Here is a 20,073-nt window from a genome sequence, read left to right on the forward strand (position 1 = left end):
TTCAAGTTTTCATTCAAAATACTTAGAATTTTCAGTTAAGTTGAAAAATTGGTAAAAGAACACTTTCATATCGATCACTTTCTATTTACCAGTTGTTAATCTTTTGCCACTCTTGTCTCTCTCTTTCCACATATCAATACGGTTTTGTTTTCACTGGGTGATTTGAAAGTTGGAGTTGCCGTGACACTACCCCAGAATAACTCGAGGTGTACCTCTCAAGATCAAGAACTGTCTCCTTCCTACTGCCATCCTATGTATATGTGGCCTCCAAGAAATTTAAATTTGATACACTAATATCTTACATACAGTTTGTCTTCACATTTCCCCCTAATTGTTTCAATAGTGTTTTCTGCTGTGTTTTTTTTTAATCCATAAATCAGGCTCTCATATCACCTGTGGTTGTCTGGTCTCTTCTCCCTTTTATCCAGGACAGTTTGCAGTTTGTTTGTTGGTTTTCATTTTTCCACTTCACTGACCCTTGGAAGAGTTCTCATCAGCCACCCTGTAACATGTCTCATGTTCTCTCGGATTGGTCTGATCCGTTCATCTTGATTAGATTCTGGTTAAATATATTTTTGCATGAATGCTGTCTGGGTGAAGTGAGAATCATTTCCTCATTGATTATGCTTAAGAAAAAGAAATTCAAGGCCCTGGAAAAAGAATAACCTGGTATTTTTTAGAAAAAAATAACTGAATATTGAAACCCATAATAGACCATACATAAACTTTGAATGGTCCATGACACTTTCTGAAGCACATTTCACATATTTCACTTTATCCTTATAGCTATGAGACTGATGAGGTGGATATTATTGATGAGAGTCCTAGGGCAGCTAAAGCACGGGAGTGTGAGTGATTTGCAAAGTTTTTGGAATTCATTCCTCAGAAGCTGGGGTTCGAACCTACATTAGGAAAAAAACATGTAGGTCAGGAACCTACATTATATAGGTTATGCATGAAGAGTTTGCAAAACTCTCACTGTTTTCCAGACTTTAGTTTTGGATCTCAATCCTGTATTTTTCCCACCAAGTCAATGAAGTAAGGTTAAGTCAGATACAGTCTTTTTAAATGGTACAGTTGCTCATCCTACTCAGAAATGTAACTGAACCCAGCAGAAGTTAGTGCTTTATAAAAGCAGCTTTCAAATTGTCTCTGGTCCCTGGTGAGTTGTTAGGAATCTACATTATGTAGGTTATGCATGAAGAGTTTGCAAAACTCTCACTGTTGTAAATGTCATAGGCATTTACTGGGAAATAATAATAGAGAAGCAGAAAGAACCTGAGATGTATGGATGCCCACTCAGTCTCCCTCTAAACTTGCAGCATGTTGAATATAAATACAGATGTTAACAAAGACACTGTCCTATCTTTATTCTCTCTTTAGCATCCACAGAGGGATAGATGCTGGGTTCCAAAAAAAAAAGAAAAAGTGGTTTTTGTTTGTTTTTCCAGTAGGTTCACGGATGTGAGGAACTTTTAAATCCACCCTGGACGTCTTTGGGCATTACATCATGTAGGAAGGAGCCAGTGTGTTCATAAGAGGATTTTTTTGTTTCCCAATAAACTGAGGGTTTGCTTAGAGGTTTACTTTGTGAAGTAGGTTTCAAAGGAGGAAAAGCAGAGCCTGAACTAACTGAGATCTGGAGCAAATGGATTTCATGTAATTTTGATAAAAGTTTTGGCCTTGAAAATATTCTTGCAGGAAAACGGAGTTTCGTATCCCCCTTACTGACTTTCTGTAACTGTAGGAAATGGTCAGGCAGAGGGCTGGTTTAGCATTTGAAACTCAGCATTTGTGTTTACAGACTCTCCATATCAAACAGTGGCCAGTAAAAGAGATCTACAAACCAATGCGTGCTGAATGGGATCTATTCTGCAGGGCACCTGAGGACCCAGGTTCTGTCCTTCTGCTAACCAGCTGTGTGACTTTGTGCATTCTCCATTTAGCGACTCATATACTGTCCTAACATGGGACTAATGATGTCCATCATGTGAATATGACAGGTTGTTTAGAGAGAATTAAATGAGAGCATATCCATGCACTTGCCCACAAGGATCTTCTAATGTAGTGTTCACAAATGTTAAGGCAAATGTATAATTTTAGAGGTTTTTGGCTTAGATGTATAAGGGAGGAAAATTTTTCCTCTGCTCTTCTAGGTTCTTTTGGCTAGTCTGTTAATTAAATTGACATACAACAGATTATTAGGAGAAAAATAAATTCAATTACATACCCAAGGGAGCCCCACAAAGACAATAAGAAGCTCCCTGACAGTGAGGCAGTTGAGTCTGACATGCTGTTCAGAGCTAAGATGAAGACGGTAACGGTGTGGGGCTTCAAAGGGAAAGAAGACATTCACAGGAAGATGGGAAGAACAAATGTTTGGTAAACAAATGTTTGCCAGGCCCTGTGGAGACGGTGGGACCCCGAGAGGAATTTGAACAAACAGGCCCTGCAGAGCTCTCCCCGCAGCCAGCCACCTGCTTGGACTCTTCCTAGTTGTTTCTGGTGAGAGGCCCTCTATTGAAATGCTTTTCTGCAGTTGAGCAGGAGAAAAAAAGCTCTTCCTCAGTCTTCTGGGCCTCCATCTCATATTCCACTCAAAATTGTTTTCATGCCCAGGTGGCCCCTGTGGTGAGCCTTGGTGAAACCCCTTCAGAAGCATCCATCTGCCTTTCTCCCTCCCTCCTCCTAACCAGCCAGTCTTTCTTTTCAGCTTGCATGGCTCCCCCAGTGTAAAATCCATCATCTTAGTGGAGTCAGCAGAGAAGGAGAAAACAAATTACAGTAGTTTAGCTGGAAAGAGGAGTGCGATGCCATGCCTGACCACACACTCTGGAAGCCACGGGGCTTGAGTTCACATCCTGTTTCCAGCACTTCACCACTGCAACAGTAGACACGTTATATCACCTCTTTATGCCTCATTTTGCTTATCTGTACAAAGGCCAGAATTGCTACCTTTCAGGATGGTAGTGAGGAATTTGTAAAGAGATGTATGGGAATCCAGAATAAAATGCAGCTTACTCTTTGCCTCCACCATCCCTTTTATTTCTGTTCTGTGATCCTCCTCCTCTAGTCCCTGAATGGAAACATCAGTTGGCCCCATAACTGTGTGCTTAGTCTTAGGTTACTTTAAGTCACAAACTCAGTTGAAACCAAAGTAAAAAGTAGATGTGATCATTGAAATGGCTAGTACAAGAGATTAACCAATACCCTAGATTTCATTTAATATTTAACTAAGCTCCTCTCCTCTTTGTTTCAGGCAAAAAGGGAAGGGAGAGATTTCTCCTCTCTGCCCCTCCACCCCACCCCTCTCCCAGGGTGTCAGCATGAATGGGTTCCATCTCTCTACTCAGGGGCTCACCAGGAGGAAGTAGAGTAGGGCAGGCCTGCTGCTTCCCTTTCATGGCCCCTTCCCACCCATATCACTCTCTGAGCCCAGTAGTGGATCTATTCCAGGTGGCCAAGGGGGTTCTTTTCCCCAAAATCTAAGCATCCACCCTCCAGTTGCTTGCTGTTTGCACTACCAGGGAGTGCTATGGGACAGTGAGTCAGGACCCGAGGTACTCTCCTCTGGGGATCTTATTCCCCCAGGTGGCCATCCCTGACCCATAGGAAATAGTTTTCCATCCCTGGTCTGACAAACTCTGAGAGTGCAGGCTCACCCCAACACAGAACCTCACCCAACTCCCCCCTGACAGTGGGTCTCCCCAGTTCCTGTAACAGGACATTCTGCCCCTGGTCCCAGGAGTCATGCAGCAAGTTTCTCCTCCCCTTTCATGTGATTTATTGGTCATTTGTATGGAGGTGACAGGATAGGTACCTCTTGATGCTTTTTACCTTCACGGTGGCTAAGGAGATGCTAGACCCACAGAACGCGGTCAGCCAACCTTCACATGGCAAGTTGACCTCTCACTTTGGAATTCTGTATCCATTTAACCAGGGCCCTAGTCAGAAGTTCAGTTTTACCATCCTGTTAGATGAAGTGATCACTTCATAAATACCTAGCACATAATAAATCCCAAGTGAATGATAACTGTTTTATGATGAAACAAGGAAGGATCCTAATTCATCCCAATAAACACTTATGAAATTCTTACCATGGGTGATGTGAAAATATAAAAAGAATAAGACACTGGCCCTACTCTCTAAAGTTTATGGTCTGATAGCAAAGACAAACAGGTATCTTTAATTTGAGTGGAGAATGACTAATAATATAGTAGAGGCTAGGATATTAGAAAAGGGAGAGTTTTCTATAATAGATTATGAAGCTAACTTTGGAACTATTGCTTTGAAAATGTCACATACTCAAACTTTAGTCTTTATGGAAATAAACAGAAACTACCCAGATGAGAACAAGCAATGGCCATTTTTTTCCAAGCTTTCTACGGCAAGGGAGTCAGCCACCATTCCTTGCATTTGGAAGAGCCTCAGACACAGGCAGGGGAGTGTAAAAGCTTTATAATGGATAATGAAAGGCTTCGTATATGCCTGGATTGAAGGCTCTTGGCATGGGAACACTGGAGGCACACAAGCTAGAACCGGAGCATCCTGTGTGGTTGGTTAAAGGAGCAGAGTGGCCCTCCCAAGTCAGTCCTAAACTGGAAACGGACAAAAATCAGAGAAATGGGCAGTTACTGATCAAGACCTGGCTGGTCTGGGCTGATTGCTAGGGAGGCTGTAGTCTGGCTCTCTAGGCTGTTCAGGCAGATTGTGAGTCAGGGGTCTGCTTGTATACATGGCTTCACCATTGCCCCTTTGCATATTCAGCCTCTCATGGTGAAATATGTTCAGCCTGTTCAAATTGATTGTCTTTCCATGTGTCTGACCCTTTTGGCCACCACTGTCCAAATCTTTCATGCTTGTAAAAGTTGCTTTCTGAGGCATTATATTTGGGTTGTTTTTTTTTTTCAGCTAAACCCCGATCTTTTTTGTATTACATTTTTCAAATCTGTATTGTAAAAACAAAACAAAAACAAACAAAACATCTTTACATGACACGAAGTTAAAACCATATGAAGGGTGTAAAATAGAAAGAGAATTTCTCTTCTCTCCCTCCAGCCCAAGTCCCACTTCTCAGAGCTAAGCACTATTACTAGTTGCTTATACCTCCTTTCAGATATGGTCTTATGGTTGCATATTTACCTCCTTTTAAAAAACTTTTACAAATACAGGATTATACTATAAGAACCCTTTATTTCAAGCTACTTTTTGGAGGTCATGTGGGTAAAATTGCAATATTTCCAGAATCTCTCACCTGGCCTTAGTGCGTCTCCGTATCAATACGTGTTTCCAAGGGTTGGAGAGAAGTTGTGCATCTCCATTATCAATAGGTGATTGCAAGGGAGGTGGAGGGGCAAGTGAGTGTGGGAACCAGAGAGGATTTTTTGGCTTCTTCCGGGCCAGGATGGGGAGAGACTTGGACGAGCTGGAATAGATGACTTCTTGTAAGCAGTAAACAGCTTCTCCCACTTTATTTTTTCCCTTTGAATGCTTTTGGCTGCAAAGGTTTATTTGCCCCAGGCTGGGAACACATTTTTTTCCCCCCACAGGAGTTAATCTGGCATAGTTGGCAGGATCTGTGAACCTGAAATAGGTCGTTTTTAGAGATCTTTACATCAATACAAGTCAATCTAAATTATTGTTAAATTTTAAATTTTTAGTAGCTATTCCAACATTGCTCATACAAAAAGAATGCCTTTCACCAAACGTTTGAGGGATAACTTGTTTTGTTTTAAACCATTTCATTATCATTACATAGTCTTCCTAATTTTAACCAAGGTGATAGGTACTTTAACACAAATTTATTTCACTGTCAGTGAGATCAAGAATCTTTTCATATGATTTATTGGTCATTTATGTATGTTGTTTTTCTGTCCCTTTTTCTAGTTAGTTTCTTTTTTCCTTGTATGAACTTGTATACTGAAGCAATCAGTATTTTATCATCTGTCTTTTCTCTTTGTGGTCTTACTTTTTGCCATGCAGAAGTTCTCATATTAACTACTTAAATGTATGGGTTTTTTTCCCCACTGATTTGAATTTTATGTCCTGAACTGTTTTACTATTTTGTGCTTTTTGATCAAATCCTTCTGTTTGGTAGCAGAATTGCATAGGTGCAATTGGAAGAAATTTGTGCGTGTCTGGTATTTCTTTCCAAAATGGTGCACTTAGTTATCTCAGAAGAGTTAATGAAAGCATTTGGGTTAGAAGCCTTGAGTATCCCTGCGTGTCCCCGGAACGAGGAGTAAAAGAAGAAGGAAGCAGATAGAGTCGTTAATCAGCTGTTGAAAGAACCATCTCCTCAGGCAGCCTGCTAAGTGCCTTTTTTTCTTTTTCATCTGGAGTCACTATTTGATGGTTGCCACCGCATCCTGGCATTAATGGCTATAGGTCAGAAACCTGTGTGAAGGAAAAAAAAAAGAACAAAGCATGGGTCTAGCGATTCCAGGGCCTTCTTTGGGGTCATAGCTCATACCCGAGCACCACATGCAGAAATTCTGTAGCTTCCTGATTGCACCAGCCACATTTGAAAGGCCTAAGTGCAGAGGGTAGGAGAGTCTAATGAGTTGAGAATTGCAAAGGGGAAGTTAGGAGAGAGAAAGATAGTGTTTGATTTGCTCTGTCCCAGTAAAAGTGGATCTTGCTGTTAATCTGGAGGATGGGCAGCAACCACTGCTGCTGTTGTTACCATCTTTGGTGTGACCGCAGCCCTTTTGTGCTCTGCCTCCTCATCCTGAAGTTAATAAGGTGGCACTCCCTTCTTCCTGGCAGGATAGCTAGCTTGCTACTTTGGGACTGTGGTTACATCTGACTGGTAACAGAGCAGGAGGGAGTTTGGGGTTTCCAGCCACCTTTTTAGCTTTTTACCTTTTTAGCTTTTTATCCTGCTGGGTGATAACCCATGTCAGAAAAATGCCTACTTATTTACTCTGGGGCACATCTCCCCTTGTGTTCCTTTTCCACAAACCACCATTGACCTATCTAGTAATTTAGGTGAATATCAAGCTGCTAATCCTTTTGGAAACTAGTTCAGCGTAATAGAGAAGCAGCTCTTCCATCCTCCTCGCTGGAGATGAGCTTGACTCAGTGTCTTTGGCCTTGCTGCCTGCCTCCTGGACATCCAAAGGCTCAGCTCTCTACATGCTGCATCTCTGGTCACTTTGTCCTGTCTGAAGGCGGGAGACTCTCCAGGCCAACTCATAGCATCCCAACAATCTAGACGATCCTGGAAGCTTCTATTCCCCTTTCATCAAATCAGAGAGAGAAAGTGAAATGCTTGGTTTGAGTCTAACCTCTTTGAATTCAAGGGATACTCTGCATTTGTACTCCTCATAGGCATCCCATCGGGGTACAGGTGGACCACTGGGGCATGAAGGATTCTGTCCCAAGAGAGATTGCAGTCTGGTGTTGAGAACTCAAGATGTGTCCTATTTCTTGTGTGTGACCATGCCCATCGGACTGATCATTCTGGAGAAACCATGAAGAAAACTATGAAGCCTACTGAGAAAAATTCCATTTTTGCTTCCGTCAAATAGGAGCCTGCACTCATGATTTTTCTGAAGACCACTGTGTTAACATGTAAAACCAATAGACATTTGATGAGCCAATATTTGTGTTAAAAATAATTACCATAGGGAAGAAAAAGAACAGCTAGATTCTTCAATATTTCATTGGTTCATTCATACAAAAGAATGTATTCGGCCCTTACTACATGTCAAGCACTATGCTAGGAGTTGAGAATGTATCTGGGATAATAATAGTAACTGTAGCTAACAGGTATGGGGCTCTTAACCTTTCAGGCATCATGCTAAATGCTTTATGTGAATTATCTCACATCAATTCTCAAATCAACCTGTAATTAGGTGTTTTTATAACCTCTGTACAAAGATAAGGAAACTGAGGTTTAGAGAGGTTAAGTAACTTGCCCAGGAGCACCCCCTAATAAAGATTAAATCTGGATGCAAATGAATGTGCTTTGCTATTTTAATTGTTCCAATTTTAGTTGTTACCTCTGTTTCCACAAGTTCCTGCCCTCATGCAGCTTATAATTTAATTAAAGAACTCTTTTCCTCAAATCTGACTCTGAAGAGCTGTGGAGTGTCCTCCAGGAAAAGGTCCTTGACGCTTTTTAGCAGGATTTCAGCAGGCAGTACATACACAGCTGGTGGAAGTTGCTTGATGACATGGAATCCCTTTATTTTCTTAGTCGCATTGATTGCTCCTATCTCCTGTATCCTTCTCATGTCCTCCTAGAATCCTTTCTCTGTCCTTCTGCTTCCTTCTTTACTCTCTTAGTGCCTTCCCCTCCACACCTGTTCATTTGCATCTCTCTCCCATCTATACAATGACTAGTCCCCAAATGCCCTGCAATGCAGTTTTGAAGGAAAACTTGGAAGCAAGGGAAACTTTCACTGCAAATACAATGAGCTCTTGATGGATGGCTTAGTAAGCCTAGGGGTCCTTCTTTAGCATTCTCTGGCATTTAAGGGATTCAGGATTCCAAAAGCACATCCACTCCATTCTGCTGTTGCTAATTTCATTTTTTCCATGATTAACAACCCAGTTCATTATGTTTTCAGCTCACATTAATCTTCTCTTCTGTGAGTTTGGTAACATTTGGAGTCATTTCCCTCTGTATTTATCCATCTGGGATCTTTAGAAAAGATAAGTTTGCCACGAGTCATTTGTTGCTCATGCAGAAAGCCATTTGCTGTGAGCAACTGTAAGAGGACTGAATATTCTCCTTGTTTCTCAGATCCTGAGACTCCTTTGAAGTCAGGCATGGTTTCCCTCCACAGTGTAGAAAGCCCTGCGATAGAGCTCTACGGGGTTCTCAGTTTGGATTGAGTGACAACATAACAGCATCAGAAATCACAACCAGCAATGCTCCCTGGATCCTGACTGTCCTCATAGAGCAGATGGAGTTGGGAGAGAGCTGAGGGGGTGGTGGGAAGAGTTTCAAGATTAATGAGTCAGAACAAAGTCTAGCTTGCATCTAGTTTCACCACCTACAAGCTCTTTGACCTTGGCCAGGTCACATCATCTCTCCAAGATCCACTTGCATCCTCTATGAACTGGTCCCAAAGATGCCTGTCCTCCTTACGTGAGAGAGTAATTTTGAGGGTTAAGTTCTCATCTCTGTTTTTGAGTAAACTCAAAACCTTGCTTATCTCTCTTAATGTCTGAAATTTCTGAGACCCCTTCCAATGCTAATAATACCTGTATGTGATTGGGGGAAAAATAGGGTTTTGGGGGAGTCTTAGAGGCTAGTATTTTGTAATTCTTATTTTTTAAAAAGGCTAGGAGATGTGTGTCATATTTGAAAAGCTACCATGGAGGGGATATGCTGTTTAGAAAATGGAGAGAATCCTTTGGAAATTCAGTTAAGAGCATCTCCCAGGTGTAATATAATCTCTCAAGAAGTCACAGGGAGACCACTCCTGGGCTCTTAGTTCCTAGCAACATTTTGTTATGAAGGTTGCAATGCATTCATTCATTTCTTACTTCAAATAAGATGTTTCTTTAGAGAAAATATCCCAATTGGGCATTCACTCAAAATCCATGACAGATATTGCTATCTATGGTTATTAACTATGAAATATCAGTGTTTTTTCTTTTTCTCATTGCTGCCCAAGTACAGGGCTAAATTGTATTAATGCATCTGTTACTTTAGAAAGGGGGAAGGTGTAATTAAATTTTATCACTAGAATTTAGAAGGGGTTCAGGATGTTGAGAGACCAGTAGAAATGAGAGGTATTTGGACTGTTTACTTAAGGCAGCATAACTTGGAAATGTTGTCATTTAATGACAGTCCTCTACGCCAGCACCTGGGATTTGAGCAGGACACTCCCATTATGCAGATAACTCCCAGTGGTGTTGATGGAAATTACCTGCATAACCAACCCTCCTGCCCATATAAGAATGCCAGATGCATGAGAACACTTTTAATTGCAATGTACCTCCCTTTGCAAAGAGCTAACTGCATCTGCTTCCCTTTCCTTTAGGTGCCCAAGCAAGGACAGGAATAATGAAGAGACCCTTGTGTTAGTTGCAGCCTCTTGAACCACTCAACAAGGACATCAACAGTGTGGACAGGTCGGAACCGTTGCCATGCTTGCCAGTCAGAGCAAATGAGGAATGGGATTGTGATTATGCTGACATTCCAGCATGAATCTGGTAGACCTGTGGTTGACCCGTTCCCTCTCCATGTGTCTCCTCCTACAAAGTTTTGTTCTTATGATACTGTGCTTTCATTCTGCCAGTATGTGTCCCAAGGGCTGTCTTTGTTCTTCCTCTGGGGGTTTAAATGTCACCTGTAGCAATGCAAATCTCAAGGAAATACCTAGAGATCTTCCTCCCGAAACAGTTTTATTGTATCTGGACTCCAATCAGATCACTTCTATCCCCAATGAGATTTTTAAGGACCTTCATCAACTAAGAGTTCTCAACTTGTCCAAAAATGGCATTGAGTTTATCGATGAGCATGCCTTCAAAGGAGTAGCGGAAACCTTGCAGACTCTGGACTTGTCCGACAACCGGATTCAAAGTGTGCACAAAAATGCCTTTAATAACCTGAAGGCCAGGGCCAGAATTGCCAACAACCCCTGGCACTGCGACTGTACTCTACAGCAAGTTCTGAGGAGCATGGCGTCCAACCATGAGACAGCACACAACGTGATCTGTAAGACTTCTGTGTTGGACGAACATGCTGGGAGACCCTTCCTCAATGCTGCCAATGATGCTGACCTTTGTAACCTCCCCAAAAAAACCACCGATTATGCCATGCTTGTCACCATGTTTGGCTGGTTCACCATGGTGATCTCCTATGTGGTGTATTACGTGAGGCAAAATCAGGAGGATGCCCGGAGACATCTCGAATACTTGAAATCCCTGCCAAGCAGGCAAAAGAAAGCAGATGAGCCCGATGACATCAGCACTGTGGTATAGCATCCGAACTGACTGGCATTGAGAAAGAAATGTGTTGCATTTGAAGTAGAATAAGTGGTTTACTTCCCCCTTCCATTGTTAACATTTAAAACTTTGTATCTCAAGTTTCTTTTGAATTATGCCACTGTTGAACTTTTAACAACCATGACAACATAACAAATAATTTTAGTTTAGGTGACCCACCCCTTAACTGTACCCCCCATGGTATATTCCTGAATAAGCTACTATCTGAACATTAGTTTAGATCCATCTTACTATTTAATAATGAAATTTATTTTTTTAATTTAAAACCAAATAAAAGCTTAACTTTGAACCATGGAAAAGAGAGTGACTTATTGGTCAATAAAAGAGTACAGTCATTCCATTGCTTTAAAGGGAAAGAGACAACTATCATAAAGAACTACCATACACTGAAAGATGTGTTATGAAGCCATACTGTACACTGGGGAGCCATAGCTGAATTATTGGCCAAGTGAAGCATCTGCCAGACTTCAATATACTGAGCCTTTGCAAACCCAGGTGGCCACACCGAGCATAACATCTTTCAGAGGCTTAAGTTGGGATGCCTCTAGGTGTTTGCTGTCTAAAAGTTGATGTGTTTAGCTGTAAAGATCTCTCTGTAGCCAAGGATACCACTTGTACTCTAAGCAAGACACTTAGAAAAGAAAAAGAAAGACCATATTCTATCCTCAAGATTATCTTCTGGTGGATGGGGGTGTTGTAATACAATCACAGAAATAGTTATGCTGAAAAGGAAGGTCCTAACAGTCAAGTAGCATCAGCTGTGTGCAAGCACTGTGCAAGGCATTTTCATATATTATTGTGTCTCTAAACCCCTTAAAGAGGAGGGAGTGACAATTGCCCCACTTACATAGGAAGAAACTATGGGTGAAGAAGTCTCAATGACCTGCCAAGTGGACAGTGTCAGAATTTGAATTTGGACCAAGTCTTCATCTCTCCAAACACTGAGTTCTTCTCATTATGTTTCTCCTGGGTTGGATTATAGAGAAACAATTTACATGTTGAAAACTGCATCATGTTAAGTGAACACTCCTGTAGGTTTTGACAAACATATACATCTGGTTATCAAGATATTGTGTCCCTGATGTTATTCAGAGGTAGGAGAAAGCTCATTCAGTCCTTGGAGGAGGTAATAGTGTTCTTTTTGCCTTTAAGATGCCGCAACAGATAATCCTTGAAACATGGGTGGGATCTCATCAGAAGGTGATGTAGAGAAAGCAGAAGGAACAAAGGAAAAAAAGTACTGAGAAGTATTTTTTCTTCTCTGGAGGACTCTAAGCAGGGGAGAAGGGGGAGACATGACTGAGGTTTTGTCATGGGGATCTTGATTCCACACTCTGGAATAAGACTAATAGCATTTATGGAACACTTACTATGCACCAAGTACTTTCTTTGGGGCATCTAAATTAATTTTTGCAGTTACCCTATGAGATAGCCTTCTGTGCATGAGAAATCAGAGAGGAGTTAAGTAATTAAATTCAGGAGCCTAGGGCTTATAAGAAGTATAGTAGATACTGAAACCCAGTTTATTTCAGAATCTTTGGACCTCTTAACCAGTGTCCTGAATTACTTTGCAGTCATAGACTTCACTACATCAAGTTGCTTGTTCCCCAGACCTTAAGGTTTGCAGACTCCTAAGTGATGGTTGCACTAAAAATAAACAGCAAAAATAGCCCTTTGTGGGACTAAAGTAGGAAGGAGGAATCCTTTGCCATTTGATCCACATAGCCTTCTCCAGCTCACATTCAGTTCTCTTCGGGGCTCCAGGAATCACATTTCTGCCTTTGGAAAGCACATTTTCTATGCACCGCAATAGTCTCTTAAAGAGTTATAATGTTGACCCTTAGGGCCAGCCAGGCTGCTTTGACACACACCCCAGGGCCATGGGCTTTACTAAAAAGAATAAGGTCTAGTTAGAAGCCTGTGATGTGAAATTCAGGATGCGGGTCCTCAAGATACTGCTGCATCCTGGTGAGAAGTCAGGCTGCTTTAGCTAACTGGATTCGAACTTTCTTCAAAATTGAAACTTTGCTGAAGATTTAACGCCCCCTGGAGGACACTGTTATGCTATATCCCTGTAAGTACCACCACAGAAAAGTGCTTAACTGGAAAGCCCCTTCTTTTTCTAAAGAACAGGGAAATCAAGTCTTTCCTAAGACAGCCCTTTTAAAAATTACATATATTAATTGTGCTGTTTGAGTGTGTGAGCCACATTCATTTTAGAAAAGCTGTCACAAATCACATAATCCAGTCCAGAAAATAGGTTGCACCTTCCTAAATAATCTTTATATTTTTACTAATAAGAGCTTATTTTCCTAATGGCCAATTGCATTAGTCAAGTGAAAGTATTTGTAAAGGAAAAATCTCTGAGGAGTGGGATGTAGTCATATTCCTGTTCAGCTGTGGCAAAATGAACTCCACACATTTTAGTTTGTAATTCCCTGCATAGATAGGGTTAAAAGGTACACCTTAGGCTAATAACCATTTCCCTGCCTGAATCCTATATGTAGATTTTTCAGTCAGTGTTATAAATGTGAGCACTTAAAAAAAATTTTTTAGGTTGTCATGAATTGGAGTATATAAGCTTTTAGAGGAGGAAAATTAATTTTTTTAAAACAAATAACAGGTGATAGGGCCCCTTCATGACCAGGACTAATAGGAAATACTGTTCCTCTCAGCCTGTAGGGATGTTCCATCCCACTGGACCAAGAGCACACAGTGCCTGTGAGTAGACAGAGCTTTCTTAGGTTCACAGCTGGCTGTGCAGGAAAAAGCCCCATATCCATGCTCTGCGTTTGATCCCAGCATGCTCCTTAATTTTCCAAACCTTTGTGTGTGTTCATGTACAGGGAGATGATGGTAAGGGACTTGAAATTAACTGTCATCTCCTTATCCGAAGCACATAGCATCTTACCTTCTAAATAGTTTAAATAACAGCTTCTTTGCTCAACCTTCTTTGGTATCACTCTCCTAACCTAACCTTTTAAATTCAGAAATACCTGGGAATTTTAGTCTAATCATCCACCATGTGTTTATCTCTGAAGTGAGGCAAATCATAAACCACACCAACCCAAATGGAACATTTTTAAGAAGAAAGTGATAAAAAGTTATGTAATGGAAGCTTTAACTTTGAAGAACGCTTTGGCAAATTATAACGCACTGATATACAAATTCTGCCAGGTACATGTTGTTCTTTTTTATGTCCTTCTCTGATTACCCACAATAACTCTTACTCTGACATCAACAAGCATAAGGCAGTCTGGGATGTGGGTAGGTTTTCCTTATCGGCTTGAGACTTTGAATTCATACAGTAAATTCTCTATCTGGCACAGTACGGGAATGGAAAATTCTGCTTAATTAAATGTTCAGATTACCAGAGATGGGCAAGCTCCTAAGATGTCAGGACTGAAAGGGGGAGAGGTGATCTCACCTACCAGTTTTACAAGTGATAAAGTTGCAACCCCCACAGGCTTGGGGATTAGCATTCATGTCCCCATGTTCTACATCCAGTGGCCCTCACTGGACACCAATTGCCTCTCCAGATGAATTGTTTCCCAATATGCAAAGAAATGGAACAGCACAACAATATACACTATGAAATTGTCACTATCAGCAACAGAGCTGTTGAGGATTCAGAAGGTTTTTAAGCTTCCTACATTGTCATGGAATTGTAATAAAGAATATCTGTGATTCTAAAAAGGGTCTTATTCCTTTAAGTTATATTAAAGGGTCTGTTTCTCTTTCATAAAAATCCCCTGGATAACATGCTTAATGCTGTGCATGATCTACTTTCCCAGGGGAGAGTTAGAGGAAATGATCTTGATGCAACTTCCTGGGGAGAGAGAAGTGATTAGCATTTGCTTCCTTGAGTAGTAACATAAACCCTGAATGTCAAGGGCAAGCCTACCGGCAGGAGGAGAAAAATAGCCCTTACATGATGTTCTCCATTTCCAGAGCTCCTGTCAGCCTGGCTTCCCAAAGTGGTGTCACTGGTCCATCGGTTTGGCCAGGTGGGACCCAGACAAAGCAAATGAAGGCAAACTCAGCACACGTTTGTAAATGTTCTGCCCAACCTTTTTCCAAATCTAAATAGGTAAATCAGAATTCCAGGCCAAGGGACACCTGAATTCTTTGTCCCCCATTTGCCCACACTCATATGGATGGTCCCCAATGCAAATGAAGTAGTGGGTCACATAGACCCAGCAGGGGGCCCTCCCCAAGGTCCAAGACTTTCTCCCTCTGACTCAGGGAAATTAGGATCTTGATTGAAGCCATAAGATGCACATAGAGTTCCACACTTTGTGTGAGAGGGGTGGGGGGTGGTGACAGCTAAAGGAAATACACCTAAGTTATGACTCCAACATTTTCAACATTAAAAGTACCAGAAGCTAGTATAAATCACTTAAAAAGTGTGCATGAGTAAGTGTGTGTGTGTGTGTGTGTCCCCGTGCACACTCATGTAACATAGGAACTGGACCCTGGAAGTGTCAGGAAAGAAGATAATGAGAATACTAGAACAAAATCCATGTCAAGAATTTGGCCTAGAGATGGCCTGGGTTTGGGATTTCCAGAGAAATTATTAGATGTATTTTCAAAGCTGTCCCCAAGTACAGTGGTAATATTTATGCTTGTCACTAATGAATGGCAACTGAGTTGATCAAGTTTGTGAGCTGTGCTTCTTTGGCTGACAAATGGTCTGCATTTGCTCCCCTCAAAAAGAAACCGTGCATTTACTCTTCTTTGCCTGTGGATATGTAAGCATCCAACTGATGAAGGTTTCTGGATTTGACCTTAAAAGCAACACCTGAAATGAATGCCTTGTGCATCTCTCTGGAGTTGGGACAAAAATCCCATTTTTTTTAATGTATATATATTTCTTTTCTTCAAAGAAGAAAAATGGAAGTTTGCAAAATGGAAGGCAATCTAAAATCAGGCAGTTGGTCTAATGATTCACAAGGCATCTGTTGTGTTAATGGCATTGACTGTGGAATAGATTTTAAAATAAAATGTCCCATAGGGAGTAGGGTGTAGCTAATTTACACAAATCCTGCTTCCTTAGCATTGTCCATACTTACTCTGGAAGAAAAAATATATGAAAGATGCTGCCTGCACTCCGAGTCTTTCATCCTTTCAGTCTTGCCAATTCCCTGGCTCTCTGCAGAGCGAGCTGCAGTGACCAGAGAAGAATGTGAAATGAGAAACTAAGAAAAACTGGGACACCATCACCTGGAAGCGAGGCTTTGGGGAAACAAACAGGACAGATTTAAACTGGCACTTTCCACACTTTACCATTGACAAGACCTATCTTCATATGAAAACATGAATGGAAGAATCTGTATGTTACACCACAGATAAAGAGCCTTCTCTAAAATAAAAGAAATTCTTGTCAAATAATTTCCACTTTCCCTAATGACAGTTACTATTTACCTGGTGTAGCATGAGATTCTGTTTCTACCTTCCCCAGTCCTCACTAACAGCCTTGCCGAGAAGACGTTGTCATTCTTCCCATTTTACAGATGAGGGAACTAAGACTCAGAATGTACCCTGCCCAAGATCACAACCGTGGAGGCAGGTCTAGCTACCTGCCAAGCCCTTTGTCCTCTTAAGCCACATGGCCTAGTTTTGCTTGATCCTCTAGTTTTATGAAGTTTCACCTTAAGGCCCACGCTAATAAATGGAGGCAGATAGGACATTTTTCTTAATTTGCACAAGAGAGAAATGAAGTTCAAAAGAAAAAGGCAAGCTTTAGCCCACTCAGCTGGTGAGCATAGCCTGGTGTTTGGGGATGGCAATGGTTCACCCCTTTCCACGCCTGTCCCGCTATGCCCAGCCCTGAAGCCCCATGTGCACATGGAGGAAACCATGCTCCCAGGCAGGGCAGGTGTGCATACCGCTCTCAGTCATGGGAATGATGACCTCCCATTCAACAGTTGCTCCTGGGAAGGTAAGGAAGATTGTGTCCTGTGCATCGCTTTGTGGCCACCATATCAGCCCTCCTTCCCCTCAACCTCCACGTATATCAGCCAAATTCCAGTTGGCACCCACTGCCTGAACTTGCCTGACCGTTTCTCTGGCTGCAGGAAGGCAGCCACCCTCGCAGGCAAGCACAGAGACCAAAGAAGAAATCAGGCCTGCTGACACCTTGATCTTAGACTTCCAGAAATGTGAGAAAATAAATGTCTGTTGTTTACCAGCCTGTGGTATTTTTTATGGCAGTCCTAGCGAACTAATACATCATATTAACCCTTGATCTCCAGCGAGTATTTTGGAAGGTTTTCTTGGGAGGTAATATGAGAAAGTTTTAGGAAATGCTTAACCCATTAATGTTGTCACTTATCTGCATCATTCTGTGTTGCCCTTACCTTGTCAGAAACAATTTTGCATTTGAAATGGATCTAACTCTGTCCTATGGAAGTGTTCCCAAGCTGAGAAGTGAGTATAACTCTGAGAAAGGAGGACTTTGTTGTAGACATGTGAGAGCAAAAGAGACAAAAAGAAGAAATGATAAGATTGTTCTGGCTTCACTTCCAAATAAATAAGACTGTTTTTTAAAGGGGGAAATGGCCATAGGTAGTACAGCATCTTAACTGGAAGAATGATATAATTATCTGTGTGTCCCATATTTAGTTATGTCTGAATGCCTACTCCATTCTCTTGTCCCAGCTTCATTAGGAATTTTCCTCAGAGCTAGTCCACAGCTATCCTTCAGAGCAGGGACTTTAAAATGGGAAGGATTTTATTGATTCCTTTCCAGCAATTTTTGGAGTAGATCTCCTCAGTGTACAATTCTAATGATCACTTCTCTGATTAGGGGCTCTGAAAACTCAGACCATCATTGTAAATGATGACAATTGCCTCTCACCTTTCTGAGGGCAACAGAAACACTGTAATTAGAACTGGCTTGCCATTTGGTGGGTGATGCACACAGCTGGCTGTCCTCAGTTAGTTGCAACTGGTTCAGTTAGTAAAATCTTGAAAGACTCTGCAGGCAAGAAACTTAGAAGCCAGGGACAGTAAGAAGCCTACTAGAAAACAGTTCAGGTTGCAGATTCAGCTCCTGTGAAAGCCTTGAGTTCAAAGGCCCAATTAACCCAGTGTTTTAATTTGCCTTGTGAAGTGGTAAAAAACCAGCACAGGACTTGTTTTATTTTGCTTGCAAAATGAAAATGACATAAATCTTTAAAAATCTGAGAATACAGAATTATGTAGAAAATTAGAATACTAGTAAAGAGTGTAAAGAAGAAAGTATAAATTACTTTGAATCCCACCACTCAGAAGTAACTAGTCTTGATATATTGAATTTGCTTCTGTACCTCTTCCTCTTTACATACACATGTAAAATTTTATATACAAGGGACATCTGATGAACATTGTTCAGACACATTTAATGGCTCCCTCTTTCCTCCTCAGTAGTGTTCAGGCCAGACTCCTTAATGCTAATGTGGCCCTTCCTGACCAACTCTGTCCAGTTTTCTAGATGATCTCTCACCTCTATTCCCCAAACCCACTAGGTCCCTACCTTTCCTATCTTGAATTCCTGAAAACTACCTCCCATGGAATCCTTTGAAGAGCTCCATGCTGTAAAGAGTGTGGTCAACTTTGCATTTCTGAACGCTAAGTAGTAAAAGTGGTCAGGATGAGTTGTCAGGGGTGAGGGGATGATTGGAGATGATGAACAATTTGTTGCACTAAATTGGGCTTTAAAAAAAGCTAGTGGCTTAGGCAGGGATTGTGGCAGTGGAGACAGAAAGTAAGTAGATCTGAGAGATGTTTGGAAGATGCAGTCAGGCATGTGGGAGATACTGCTACCATCACCACCACCATAATCATCACCATCATCATCACCGTCATCACCATCAACACCACCACCATCACACCATCACCACCACCATCATCACCATCATCCCCATCAACACACCATCATCATCACCATTATCACCATCACCATCACCACCATCATCACCACCACCATCATCAACCCCATCATCACCACCATCACCATCATCGCCATCTCCATCATCCCCATCAGCATCCCATCACCATCACCACTGTAACCATCACCATCACCACCACCGTCACCATCACCCCATCACCATCATCACCATCACCATCATCACCATCACCATCACCCCCATTGCCATCATCACCATCACCATCACCATCACCATCATCACCATCACCGTCACCATCATCACCACCATCACCAACACCATCACCACCATCATACCCATCTCCATCACCATTGTCACTGTAGTTGTTATTGCTGTAGTTGTGCTCCATCCCTGAAGTTTAATGATTATGCATTAAAATAATGGAATCAATGAAAATACATAGAAACAAGAAGACTTCATGAAACCAGCCTAATTCTAGTCAGGCCAACATGATTTTACTGTCAAGTTCAAACTGATGTAGCTAAAAATAGGTTTGACTTCAACTGCATCACTGATTAAATAATTTTAAATCTTTTCTTCTGGTTGTCAGAAAATGATGAAGTTCATTTTATTGGAAGACCTCTTTTAATGAAGGCTTTAAATCAAACACTGTAAGTACTTGTCACCTTGCAGGGAAAGGAATGAGCTCATGTTAGTGCAGTTTATTTCTGGTCTAATTCTTGACCTCAGAGTCATCATCAGCTCTGTCCTTCTTGCTCCTCCCACAGCACCACACCCAAAGGAAACACTTACTTGGGAGGTGTGGGCAATCTCTGAGCTTTCATTCAGATTTGGGTGTGAGATGGTGGTGCTTTGGGCTCACAAAAATAGATGTTCTTCAGGGTGGGTGGAAACAACTGGAATGTTCTTTCCTATGCTACTACTCAAATAACATCTCATAGAGTCTAAAAGGTCAATAAAATTATTATATCAGAAAGCAGTAATGTCTAGTTGTCAAAAAAAGATGAAATGGGTTGTTTTTAAGATGCAATATAATAAATTGCTCTCTGGGACTCTTTTGTGCTGTGGAAGTTGAACACATAACAGAAAATAATAAAATTCATCATTTTTAGCTGATAACATGTATTAAACAGTTACTCTGAGCCAGGCATCATGCTAACCACATTTTGGGCCTTTCTTGGTTACTCTTCAGAACAACCTTCAGAAATAGATACTA

At 41.4% G+C, this 20,073-nt stretch overlaps 1 protein-coding gene across 5 annotated transcripts in view; it reads left to right on the forward strand.

The window, feature by feature from the left end:
* Positions 1-11,267, forward strand: part of LRRC3B (leucine rich repeat containing 3B) — an 83,049-nt gene extending 71,782 nt beyond the window's left edge. For all 5 annotated transcript variants that reach the window (XM_017659603.3, XM_017659605.3, XM_037008591.2 and 2 more), the window contains exon 2: positions 10,002-11,267. In XM_017659603.3, coding sequence (XP_017515092.1) covers positions 10,165-10,944 — 780 coding nt within the window. In that variant the 5' untranslated portion in view covers positions 10,002-10,164 and the 3' untranslated portion in view covers positions 10,945-11,267. The remainder of the gene's footprint in view (positions 1-10,001) is intronic.
* Positions 11,268-20,073: the final 8,806 nt, after the last annotated feature.

The sequence above is a fragment of the Manis javanica genome, chromosome 15, assembly GCF_040802235.1.
Source record: "Manis javanica isolate MJ-LG chromosome 15, MJ_LKY, whole genome shotgun sequence".
NCBI lineage: Eukaryota > Metazoa > Chordata > Mammalia > Pholidota > Manidae > Manis > Manis javanica.